This window comes from Halichoerus grypus, chromosome 3 (genome assembly GCF_964656455.1).
Source record: "Halichoerus grypus chromosome 3, mHalGry1.hap1.1, whole genome shotgun sequence".
Taxonomy (NCBI): domain Eukaryota; kingdom Metazoa; phylum Chordata; class Mammalia; order Carnivora; family Phocidae; genus Halichoerus; species Halichoerus grypus.
The window spans coordinates 60,271,303-60,284,128 of NC_135714.1; the positions used below are offsets into that span (position 1 = coordinate 60,271,303).

At 35.9% G+C, this 12,826-nt stretch overlaps 2 protein-coding genes across 7 annotated transcripts in view; one reads left to right on the forward strand and one right to left on the reverse strand.

Annotated features, from left to right (window-relative positions):
- Nucleotides 1-12,826, forward strand: part of ART3 (ADP-ribosyltransferase 3 (inactive)) — a 154,588-nt gene that overhangs the window by 48,799 nt on the left and 92,963 nt on the right. The gene's annotated exons all lie outside the window — the stretch shown is intronic.
- Nucleotides 7,110-11,411, reverse strand: CXCL11 (C-X-C motif chemokine ligand 11). Its single transcript, XM_036103409.2, has 4 exons — nucleotides 11,247-11,411; nucleotides 10,547-10,673; nucleotides 10,360-10,432; nucleotides 7,110-10,132 (listed from the first exon to the last, which is right to left on the reverse strand). Exons 1-4 carry the CDS (start codon nucleotides 11,305-11,307, stop codon nucleotides 10,091-10,093), a joined length of 303 nt encoding a protein of 100 aa, XP_035959302.1. The 5' UTR covers nucleotides 11,308-11,411; the 3' UTR covers nucleotides 7,110-10,090.

Genomic DNA, 12,826 nt, shown 5'->3' on the forward strand with positions numbered 1-12,826 from the left:
CCAGGCACCAACAGTTTTATTTTACTAGCATGGGTGCTGTAAGAGTTCAAGTAAGTATGACATGATCTTAGTCCTGAAAAAGCAAGTATTGTAGAATAATTGACAACCAGCCATGGACACTCAGAGATCATCAAAGAGATCATATGATTACTGAAAGGAGTCTTAGAATCTCCTAGGAGAGGAAGGCATTGTAAGCAGGTAAGAATGATGTGTTACAGTAGAGGTAGTAAGGAGAGAGTGATGTATTTTAAAATGTATATGTGTGGGATGGCTCAGGCAAGGATTATGGCAAGTAACTTTTTTTTTTCTTGTGGATTCAGAGAATCATTTTTATTTTTTAGAAAATGATTCTTCTAATACATATTAGTATTAAATTATGGTATTGACCAATTCACCTCTTTCTATCAAAATGTCTTTTTGGGACAATGTGACCCTTAATTTTGAGAGTTTTACATCCAAGATATTTTTGAAATATTTTCTTCCTTTTAAAAATTAATTGTATACACACTACATCAAAAACTAATGATGTAATGTATAGTGATTAACATAACAATAAAAATTAAAAATTAATTGTATACAAAAATGGCAAAGAAAGCAATGTCTTGAATACTATAATATTGAAAATTAATTTCCTTAATACTACTTCAAGTTTTCCTGTAATATAGAAAAGAATTCATGCCTAAACTTAGTCAAATTTTCTTAGAAGTCTATTTTTTTCATATTTAAAGTCAATTAACATATAGTATATTATTAGTTTCAGAGGTAGAGGTCAGTGATTCATCAGTCTTATATAATACCCAGTGCTCATTACATCATGTGCTCTCCTTAATGTCCATCACCCAGTTACCCCATCCCCCTACCCCCCTCCCCTCCAGCACCCCTCTGTTTCCTGAGATTAAGAGTCTTTTATGGTTTGTCTCCCTCTCTGATTTTGTATTGTTTTATTTTTCCTTTCCTCCCTCTGTGCTCCTGTGGCTGGTAACTCTTGAACAGAGTATGGAAAAGTGAGTAGGTGTTGGACAAGTGGATGAAGGAGAAGGGCATTTCAGATAGAAAATAGCATGGAAGTGACAAATAATTGAATATGATGGGAGTAGAGAGTTTATGGAGGTTAACAGCAGCATTTATAAAGATAGCTAAGCAGTGTGTACTTTATTCAGAGGCAGTGAGAAGGTGTTGAAAGATTTTAAAAGGAAAATATCAGATTTGCATTTTAGAAGATACCAGAGACAACCAGATCTGAACAATAGTTAAAGCAGTAAAAACAGATTTTTGTTCCAGAACTATTGCAATAGGGAAAAAGATACTGCAGAATAGAACTGGGCTCAGTTCCAAATACAGTATGGAAAGGTAGGGATTTATAGTCAAGGAGTGTGTGTGTGGTGGTGGGGGTGGTTAATGCATGTAACATTATTAAGGGAGTAGGGTAATTTTTGCTAAACTGATCTAAGGGCTAATTAGGGCTTGAACTGAAGCTTGAATCACAGAGATAGAAGAGAAAGGGATGAATTGAAGAAATTTAATGTGGTATGGATTGTACTTGCAGGTCATGTCATTTGGACAGATGCTGAATATAAATGGCAAGAGGTTCCTTCCAATCCTTGCTTTGCTTCCTCTATTTTTTTTTTTTAATAGGCTGAGTAGAATATATGTGTGTGAATGTGTGCTGTGTGTAGATACATTTTTTGTGCTGTCATATGTATTAAAGGCAATTTAGATGATTTTATTTTCAGAATCTTGTGACAACCTGGAGAGTGATGAAACCAGAGCAGGTAGGCCATAACCATATGGCTTTGTTGAAGAGAGGCCCATTGTCAAGGTATAGGTAGAGATAGGGGCAGTGTTGGTTTTCTTTTGGAATTGCCATAGAAAACAGAGATCATACTTTGAAATACAGTGCTATGTTTCTGAACTCATGCATTTCGGAGGACTTTTACAAATATGGCAGACTTAGTCATTTGGGGGAAAAGTTAACATTTGAGAGCACTATAAAAGTGTGTTTAGTAAGGGTGCATTACCTCCTTCATAAATCAGAGATTTAAATAAAATATTCTGTGAATTTTTTGTTCCATTTTTAGTCAAAAGTTTAGAACAGGTCCAGATTTAATTGTAATTGATTCATTGTTGTCTTTTTTGGGAGGAGGAATCTTAAGTATGTAGTTCAATTTGATGTAGTTTAATAGTGCATGCTATTCCATATTTTATTTTTTTAAAGATTTATTTTTAGAGAGTGAGCGAGTGGGGGGAGGGGCAGAGGGAGAGACTCTTCAAACAGACTCCCTGCTGAGTGCAGAGCCCAACTTGGAGCTTGATCCCAGGACCCTAGATCATGACCTGAGCCAAAATCAAGAGTCAGATGCTTAACCAACTGAGTCACCCAGGTGCCCCGCTATTCCGTATTTTAGATCATTTCATTTTCTTCAAGCTCTTACTGACAATTTGTCTTTTCTTTGTAAACAATTTAAAGAAATGCTAAATGATGATTTGTGAGAAATTATGGAAGGTCTCTTAATTCACCTCAGGGCATTTCTAATATAGTAGCAGTCTATTGAGCAGCACCAAGCAACTTCATCTGCATTTATGGGGCTGGGATTTCCAGGAAGTGTAGTTATCCTAATTTGGTACCTAAATGAAACTATAGTTGCAATGTACAGAAAGATGTCAGTTTCAAATAAAATTTACAGACAAGGCAAGAAGAAGCAACTAAGTAATATTACCTTTCCCTCCCCTACCAAACAGCTGTGGGTATGAGAGTATACTGTTTATAACCCACAGGATGCATTGACTGTATCATAAGGATTTACATTTGTTGGTTCTGGAAGTCTTTAAGAAACATATACTAAAGAGGTATATTAATTCTTTGTGGGTATATTTAGTACATATCAATGGCCAAACATAATTAAATACAATTTTTTCTAGTATTATTATGCAAAATTATCCCATCTATTTATAAGCTCCTTTTGGTTAATTAGAGGAAACAGTTCGGAATTTCTAAATCACTGTAAATATTTGCATCTCAGGTTGTATATATTTAAAACTCAACCTACAGGGGCGCCTGGGTGGCTCAGTCAGTTAAGTGTCTGCCTTTGGCTCAGGTCATGATCCCCGAGTCCAGGATAGAGCCCAGAGTCCCAGGATCAAGCCTGGGGTCCCAGGATCGAGCCCCATGTCGGGCTCCCTACTCACTGGGGAGTGTGCTTCTCTTGCTCCCTCTGCCCCTCTCCCTGTTCCTTCTCTCTCTCTCGCTCTCTCTCAAATAAATAAAATCTTTAAAAAAATTATGTAAAAAAAAACCAAACCCAGCCTACAGCTAAACCATATCTTCCTCTGATCTCCCTATTTGTGTTAGTGGCAGTATTAATCTTTCAAACATCAAAATCTCAGCTTTTCCTGATTCCCTTCTTTGCTTTCATTTCAGATTCAGATTCTTAGCATTTTCTTTGATTCCTTAACCATTTAAAACTATACAATTCAGTGGCTTCAAGTGCATTCAGTGTTATATAATCATCACTGTTATCTAGTTCTAAACCTTTTTTATTACCCCAGACAGAAACTCTGTACCCATTAAGCAGTCACTCCTCATTATCATCTCTCAGTCCCTGACAACCATTAATCTATTTCTGTTTCTATGGATTTGCCTATTCTAGATAATTAATATAAATGGAATCATTAATATGTTACCTTTTGTGTTCGGTTTCTTTCACTTAGCATCTTCTCCCACCCCCCACCAAAGATTTTATTTATTTATTTATTTTAAAAAAGAGAGAGAGACAGCACAAGTGGCGGGAGGGAGGGAGAGAGAGAAGCAGACTCCACGCTGAGCCTGGGGAGCCCAAGCTGAAATTAAGAGTTGGACACTTAACTGACTGAGCTACCCAGGAGCCCCTTAGCATCTTATTTTTAGGGTTAATCTAGATTGTAGTTTCTGTCAGTATTTCATTTCTTTTTATGGCTAAATAATATTCTATTTTGTGTATATACCACATTTTCTTTTTTTTTTTTTTTTTAAAGATTTTATTTATTTGACAGAGACACAGAGAGAGAGGGAATACAAGCAGGGGGAGTGGGAGAGGGAGAAGCAAAGCAGGCTTCCCGTGGAGCAGGGAACCCAACACGGGGCTCGATCCCAGGACCCTGGGACCATGACCTGAGCCGAAGGCAGATGCTTAACGACTGAGCCACCCAGGCGTCCCTATACCACATTTTCTTTATCCATTTATCTTTTGATGGATATTTGAGCATTTCTACCTTTCAGCTATTGTGAATAGTGCTGTCTGAACATTTGTGTGCAAGTTTTTGTTTGAATAACTGTTTTCATTTCTTTTAGTTATATACCTAGGAGTGGGATTGCTGGGTTATATGGTAATGCTGTTTAACTTAGTGCCCTTACTTTTCAAACCAGTGTTTCCTGAAATGTGGGACAATGCCAGGGGGCTCACTGATAATAACATTTAATATTAGTTCATTAATCTCATTTTAATTTTAGCCCCCCTGATTAAATCATGGAAAGTGTCAATTTGGTGTTAGTATAGCTTTCAAACACCTCATCAACTATGTTAATCTCTCTTTGACAAACAGAGAAGGCCTGAGGCTTTGAAATTTGGCACAGTAACATCTAGCTGGAATTTAGTATTTGTTCATTGTGTTTCCTTTTATTGTTACTTTTTTTTTTTAAGATTTTATTTATTTTTTTGGGCGCCTGGGTGGCTCAGACGGTTAAGGGTCTGCCTTCGGCTCAGGTCATTATCCCAGGGTCCTGGGATAGAGTCCCGCATCGGGCTTCCTGCTCAGCGGGGAGCCTGCTTCTCCCTCTGCCTCTCTCTCTCTCTCTGTCTCCTATGAATAAATAAATACAGTCTTTTAAAAAAAAGATTGTATTTATTTTTTGACAGAGCACAAGCAGCGGAAGCAGCAGGCAGAGGGAGAGGGAGAAGCAGGCTCCCCACTCAGCAGGGAGCCCGATGTGGGGCTCGATCCCAGGACTCTGGGATCATGACCTGAGCCGAAGGCAGGTGCTTAGCCGTCTGAGCCACCCAGGCGTCCCTTATTGTTACATTTTATTTCTATAGCAAGTGATACTGATTTCACACATAGTAGTGAAAATTTGCCTTTTTATGTAAATGTAAGTAAAATAAAAGTGATACACAGAATTTGCAAAATATAATGAAGATTGATCAGAAAATACGGTAAAAAATTGTGAAGATGGTATGAGAATGACTTGAAGTTTGGGAAATACAGACCTGAGCCATGGCAACATATTTCTTTTCCCAGTCTTTCCCAATTCCAATCAACCTTCTGTCCTATTCCCAGAATAATTTAGAATATTTGGATAGGTTCATTCTCCTGTTCATGAATGTTTAATGAATCTCCACTTTATAAAGAGTAAAACTCAAGGTTGGTTAGTTGGACTTTTGAAGTCCTTTATATCTTCACTCCAAACCAATCTAATTATTATTTTCAAAACTCACCTTCTACTTTCTTACCATTGTACATTCCTACATGCTCTTTCTCTGATGTAAGTTCCTTTCTCTTTAGTTTTGATTGCCAGTCATTCTGTTCTCAAATATTTTGAGAGTCTCATGTGCTAGGCACTTTACTGTGGATTAGGACTAAAATGGCTTTTTTTTAAAATTTTATTTTATTATGTTATGTTAATCACCATACATTACATCATTAGTTTTTGATGTAGTGTTCCATGATTCACTGTTTGCGTATAACACCCAGTGCTCCATTCAATACATGCCCTCTTTAATACCCATCACCAGGCTAACCCATCCCCCACCCCCCTCCCCTCTAGAACTCTCAGTTTGTTTCTCAGAGTCCATTGTCTCTCACGGTTCGTCTCCCCCTCCGATTCCCCCCCCCATTTTTCCCTTCCTACTATCTTCTTTTTTTGACATATAATGTATTATTTGTTTCAGGGGTACAGGTCTGTGATTCAACAGTCTTACACAATTCACAGCGCTCACCATAGCCCATACCCTCCCCAGTGTCTTATCACCCAGCCACCCCATCCCTCCCAGCCCCCACCACTCCAGCAACCCTCAGTTTGTTTCCTGAGATTAAGAATTCCTCATATCAGTGAGATCATATGATACATGTCTTTCTGTGATTGACTTATTTTGCTTAGCATAATACCCTCTAGTTCCATCCATGTCGTTGCAAATGGCAAGATTTCGTGTGTTTTTTTTTGATGGCTGCATAATATTCCATTGTGTATATATGTATGTGTGTGTACACACCACATCTTTTTTATCCTAAATGGCTTTCCTTTTGAGCTTGTACTTGTGGGAGGGAGAGTAGATATTAGGCAGAGGAATAAATCTTTACAGTTAACAGTTGCAATAAATACAGTTACAATAAATAGTGTGATAGAAAAGAAGACAGTGTTACAAATACAAATAGTATATTTAGTCTGAGATTGAAGGGGTGGTGATGACCTCTTGGTGAAAATGTCATGTAAGCTGAGATTTAAGTGATTGGTAGGCGTTAGTTTAGTGAAGAAACGGGCAGAGGGAATGGTATGTGCAAAGGTACTAAGGTGGGAAGAATCTTGGCTCAATATGTTCATTCTTTAATATGCTTATTTTGCCATGAAGAAATTTAAGTATATGTTATCTACTCAATAATAATGTACTGGTTTATACTGCTTTCCTAAAAGAACCAAATTTATCATGTAGTCCTAACTTAATGATTTTTTAAAGATACTCTAAAAAAAGAAATGACTGCCAATAGTAAAATATTAGATCCAGGTCTTAAAACTATATTGGGAATTTATATAGAAGTTTCATTTCAATATGGAATTTATATAAGTTTGTGATATATAAAATATTTATGCTATATATCTATATTATGTCTTTATACGTATTTGTATTATATCATACTATAAATATGTGATATAAATTATATAGATTTATATACAAATACCTTGGATAACAGTTGGCAGGCATCTCATTATTGCTTGTAGGCACCAGTCAGAAAGCCATTCAGTAAGAGGGCCTGTTTGGAGCCAGATACCCTGCTCTGCTACTTTTCTGTCCATTCTATGATCCACTTTATGGTTGGCTCCGATATCAGTGGGAAAGATGCACAAATGATATGTTAACATTGCTTTTTTAAAAAAGATTTTATTTATTCATTTGAGAGAGAGAGAGATTGAGAGCACAAGCAGTGGAGAGAGGCAGAAGGAGAAGAAGAGTTCCCGCTGAGCCAGGAGTCCAGTATGGGGCTTGATCCCAAGACCTGGAGATTATGACTTGAGCCAAAGGCAGATGTCCAACCATTTGAGCCATGCAGGAGATCCCCCCCTTTTTTGTTTTTAAATACACAGAAATATCACATTATTTTATGGTAATTTTATAACAAATATTTTCATGTTTCAAATGTATAGGTGTCTATAAAAAGTGCTAAATCAGCTAGAATTTTTGGTTATGTGCAGAGAAACCAACACTCATTAGCTTCAACAGAAAAGGAATTTAATTGTTAGTTGAAGAATCTGTAGGAAGACTGAAAAGTCAGGCTTGGAAAATGGACAAAAACCCAAGGGAGCTAGCTTGCAGGAGGGACTAGCCATAGTCATGCTCTAGGAATATGTGTTAGGAAGCCACAAATCTAGTAAGATTTATGCTACTACTACTACTGCCACTTTAAATACTTCTTTTTACTGATAGCATCTTTGTGGTGCCAGCTGGAGTTCAAAGTCTAGGGTAGGAGTGGTCAGGCTGAGACCTTGCTCTGGCTGCCTGGGAGGATCTCCTTCCTATGGTTTTCTCTTTTGACCTCCAACCCAGACTCCCATAATAAGGGATTTGCCCTAAGTAAAAAAGGGGTGTGGACCTAGGAAGACCCCTTTAAAAAAGGAGACCACTGTCTTTCACAATTACCCATTAAAATATATTTTTAAACAATTCTATGTGATGACAGGTAGCTGTATATTTCTTGAAATACAAGTTAAAATTGTTAAAGGCATCTCAATTTTTAGAAAACAAGAAGGGTTGTGATATTTTACTACAAGAAAATGATTTTGATTCTTTTCAAATTAAATTTGTCTAGATATCCCAAAATTTTATGGTGTAGGCATGATTAAAAAGTAGATTATGTGTTTTTCTAAGAAAAAGAATCCTAGAGTACAGATCTTTTACCTCTTTGGTTAGGTTTATTCCTAGAGATCTTATGGATTTTGGTGCAGTTTTAAATGGGATTGATTCCCTGATTTCTCTTTCTGCTGCTTCGTTATTGGTGTACAGAAATGCAACAGATTTCTGTATGTTGATTTTGCTCCCTGTGACTTCACTGAATATGTGTATCAATTTTAGCAATTTTTGGTGGAGTCTCAGATTTTCTATATAGAGTATCATGTCATCTGCAAATAGTGGAAGTTTGTCTTCCTCCTTGCTGATTTGGATGCCTTTTATTTCTTTTTGTTGTCTGATTGCTGTGGCTAGCATTTCCAGTATGATGTTAAATAAGAGTGGTGAGAGTATATATCCCTGCCTTGTTCCTGACCACAGAGGACAAGCTCTTAGTTTTTCCCCATTGAGGATGATATTAGCCATAGGTTTTTGGTAAATGGCCTTCATTATGTTGAGGTGTGTTCCCTCTAATCCTACTTTGTTGAGGATTTTTATCATGAATGGATGTTGTACTTTGTCAAATGCCAAATTATGGAAAGAGCCCAAATATCCACTGATTAATCGAAGGATAAAGAAGATGTGATACACACACACACACAGAGTGAAATATTATGGTGTGTGTGTATGTATGTGTATATATATATACACATACACACACAGTGAAATATTGTGATATATAGAGAGAGAGAGAGTGAAATATTACTCAGCCATAAAGAAAATGAAATCTTGCCATTTGCAATGATACGGATCGAGCTAGAGAGTATTATGCTAAGCAAAATAAGTCAGAGAAAGACAAATACCATAGATTTCACTAATATGTGGAATTTAAGAAACAAAATAAATGAAAATAGGGGAAAAAAAAGGCAAACCAAGAAACATACTCTTTAGAGGAGCAAACTAATGGTTACCGAGGGGAGGTGGGTGGGGGGATGGGTTAAGTAAGTGATGGGGATTAAGGAGGGCATGTATGATGAGCACCCGGGTGTTGTATGTAAGTGTTGAATCACACCTGAATTCTACACCTGAAACTAATATTACACTGTATATTAACTATAACTGGAATTTAAATTAAAAAAAGAACCCCAGAAAGTAAAGGTGATTACCAGATACATGCATATATTCATTTTTAACATTTTTTGTAGGCAAAAGTGTTTTATATTTAAATTAAAATGTATCCAAAATATTGCTACAATTTGTAAGTATAAATAAAACCAAAATGCACAGTAAACACACATATCCTTATTGCACATCTCAATGAAAGGGGTGCATGGGTGGCTGAGTTGGTTAAGTGTCCAACTCTTGGTCTCAGCTCAGGTCTTAATCTCAGGGTTGTGAGTTCAGGCCCTGCATTTGGCTCCCAGTGTGAAGCCAACTTAAAAAATAAATAAATAAAACCAAACCACCACCACAAAATCTCAATGAAAAGAAAAAGTTGCTTAAAAAATCAAATTAAGACCAGAACTACTAATTCAGTTATGAAATATTTGCACTCTTACCTGTTTCCTTAGCTTATAATTTTTTCCGTAGTACATTTCATGAATTATAGCCTTTTTATAAAACAGTAATATATATAAGAACATATATGTGCTATGGCTTTTGGGTAAAAAAATGTGGATTTGCATTAAAAATTATTTGGGGAATGTTTATTACACACATGGATGCATTTGACTCATAGGTCTTGACTCCAGTAATAATGTTAATATCTTCATTGTAAGTGAAGGTTGTAATATGGCAGATAGATCAAGTACAAACACATAACTTCTAGATACAGAAATGTTTTCATAGTCACAAAAGAATAGTTCTAACCATCAGATTTCTGAGGTTTGCTGACGTAGAAATGAATGAACGTACTTTGCAAGAGGCAGGAGAAAATCCATTTCCTCTTGTGGAATTCTTATCACTTTAGTTGTCACAGTTAAACTTGTTCTAAGTTTTCAAATCCTCTTTTCCCAGGACTTTCATACATTTTGGTATTTTAAAAAATTCATTCTTTCAATTTTCTGAAATGAGAAAATGAGAGTTTTTAAGCGTTGTGCTGCTCTTGTTTCCCAGTGATTGAGTTGACATGTAAAAACATATGGCAGGAAAGGAAAGCTAGTTAAACCAAAGACTTCTTATCAAAATGCTTCACACAAAATCCTAGCAGAATATTTTCTGCAAGTCTGTTTTCTCAAAAGATCTGTCTTGGATAAAATCAATTACAAAATATCAGTATCTGGTACCCTACCTTGATTATAATGCTTGCTTGCTTCGATTTGGGATTTAGGCATCTTTGTCCTTTATTTGCTTTCAGGGTGATACTGTTAAGGGAAAATCCAAAACAGTTTTAAATTTTGGATGGAAAAACATAAGCAAAACAAAAAAACATAAAAAAGCTTCCCACCACTGTCATCTTTAGCAAGTTCGTTACTTACATCACTTCTATTTTGTCACAGTTGTTACTCGGATAAATTATGGTCGCTTTCTCAATATCTGCCACTTTCACTGCTTTTACTCCAGGTCCTATGCAAAGACAGCGTCCCCCTTTGAACATGGGGAAGCCTAGAACAGATCACAGCATCAGTTACTAATACATCTGATTGCAACAGATGATTGTAGTTTATAATCCTGGTGAAGAATATGAGCAGGGTTTTCATTAAGGATAAAGATAGCAATTTGTCAAATAGCACTTGACACTGCTGTTACTGGGAAAGGAACATAAGTAAGATGTTGATTTTCTCCTTAAATTTGTAAACAAACCATTAAAGAATAAAGGGAAGCATGAAAATTTATTGGAGATTAAGATTATTTGCTTCTTGTTTTTGTGCTCAAGAATATTTCCAGGAAGCTAATAACATTATCTTACATAAAATCTTAACATTTAAAACTACTGCGAAAGGCTCTTGCCAGATACTGTAGGCAAATCAAAAACTCCATCAAGTTTATCAGTTCTAGTTTCACCAATTATCTCTAGTACCTTAAACACTTCAAACATTTTCTGTCAAAGCAGTAGTAAGTTCTAATGTGTGAGGTTAAATAAAAATTTACTAAATTTTTTAAGAAAAGATGGAAAAAAAGACATTTGAAGCATTAGAAAATAAATTTATAAGCTAAGAAGTAAAAGGTGCCATATACCTTGAACAATTGTAGCACAGACTATCACAGCCAAGGCTATAACCATGCCCTTCACACTCATGTTTGTCTTTCGCAGCTATTGCCGCTGCTTCAGTGTCGATACTCTTCTTGGAGGGAGGAGAAATGCTGAACGTGAAAGGAAGTTCTTGACTGGCATATGTAGGGCACTTTTATACACCTACAATCCTCTTAGGGCAACAGGAATTCCCCTCCTTGAGTCATGCTCTTTTGCTTCCAGGAGTTTCTGTTTTGTTCCCATCTACATGTCACTGTCCTTTCCTGTTTGTTACAGTGCTGCAAGTAATAGGAATGTGAAAGCACTTTGTAAAGAGTAAAGAGCTATATAAACATAAAATCGGGTACACCCAAATGGGAACCAGCATTCTCAAAGTAGCATTTCCTAGAAATGTATTTCATTATGGGATTGACCATGGGCAGTGAATTCTGATTGCCATTCATTCTTTCAGTCAGGAAGATTGTCTTCCTACTCTGTCTGTTCACCCTCCATTCTTGACATCACTATACAAAAGAACATTCTTAAACAGTTTTTATTACCTTTTGCTTTTAAGTCCAAACTCTTAGTATGTAAGGCCTACATTATTTGACATCAAATGACTTTTATTTAACCTTATTTATATTTATACTGACTATAATTGCACATCTAAAGAAGTCTCCCTGTACTTCTGAATTTATATCCATTTGTTTTTGCATGTTTAATAGTTTTTACTTTATGTATATTTTAGTAGTAGTATTTAGTGTATAAAGTTGTCTGACTTGTGGATTTATAAAAAATGATCCTCTTTTCTCATGTGATGTTTTTTACATCTTGGGTTCTACTTTGATATAACCCTTATTTTCTTTCTATGTATATTTATCTTTTCCACCCAAGCTTTCTAGCTCCATTTGTTTTAAATGGGTCATATGCAGATACTTTAAACTGTATCTAAAGGATGTTTAATGGGTGAATTTATTTACTGAGTAATTGGTAATTTGTAAACTTTTAAAAATGCTCTCTTGCTGTTTCCTGTTTTCTTTGTTTTATTTCTTTTTTTAATTTCAGTATAGTTAACATACAGTGTTCTATTAGTTTCAGGTGTATGATCTAGTGATTAAAAAATTATGTACATTAATCAGTGCTCATCATGATAATTGTATTCTTGTTCTTTCTTCACCTATTTCACCCATCCCCCCACTCACCTCCTCTCTGGTAACCATCAGTTTGTTCCTATAGTTAAGGGTCAGTTTTTTGGTTTGTCTCTTTTTTTCCTTTGTTCGTTTTTTTGTTTGTTTCTTAAATTCCACATAGAGTGAGATCATATGGTATTTATCTTCTCTGAGTGACTTCTTTTGCATAGTATTATACTCTAGATCCATCCATGTTGTTGCAAATGGCAAGATTTCTTTTTTTATGGCTAATATTTCTGTATGTGTGTGTGTGTATATTTCTATATCTATATATATAGATTTATACACACACCTCATCTTCTTTATACATTCATCTATTGATGGACACTTGGACTGTTTCCACGATTTGGCTATTGTGAATAATGCAGCAATAAACATAAGGATGCATATATCCT

What these genes read in the sequence shown, in the direction of transcription:
- CXCL11 (XM_036103409.2), bottom strand. Translation starts at nt 11,307, where the DNA reads ATGAGTGTGAAGGGCATGGTTATAGCCTTGGCTGTGATAGTCTGTGCT. An exon ending in CTGTGCTACAATTGTTCAAG is followed by an intron (nt 10,674 to 11,246) that starts GTATATGGCACC and finishes GATCTGTTCTAG; the next exon opens with GCTTCCCCATGTTCAAAGGG. An exon ending in TGTGACAAAATAGAAGTGAT is followed by an intron (nt 10,433 to 10,546) that starts GTAAGTAACGAA and finishes TTCCCTTAACAG; the next exon opens with TATCACCCTGAAAGCAAATA.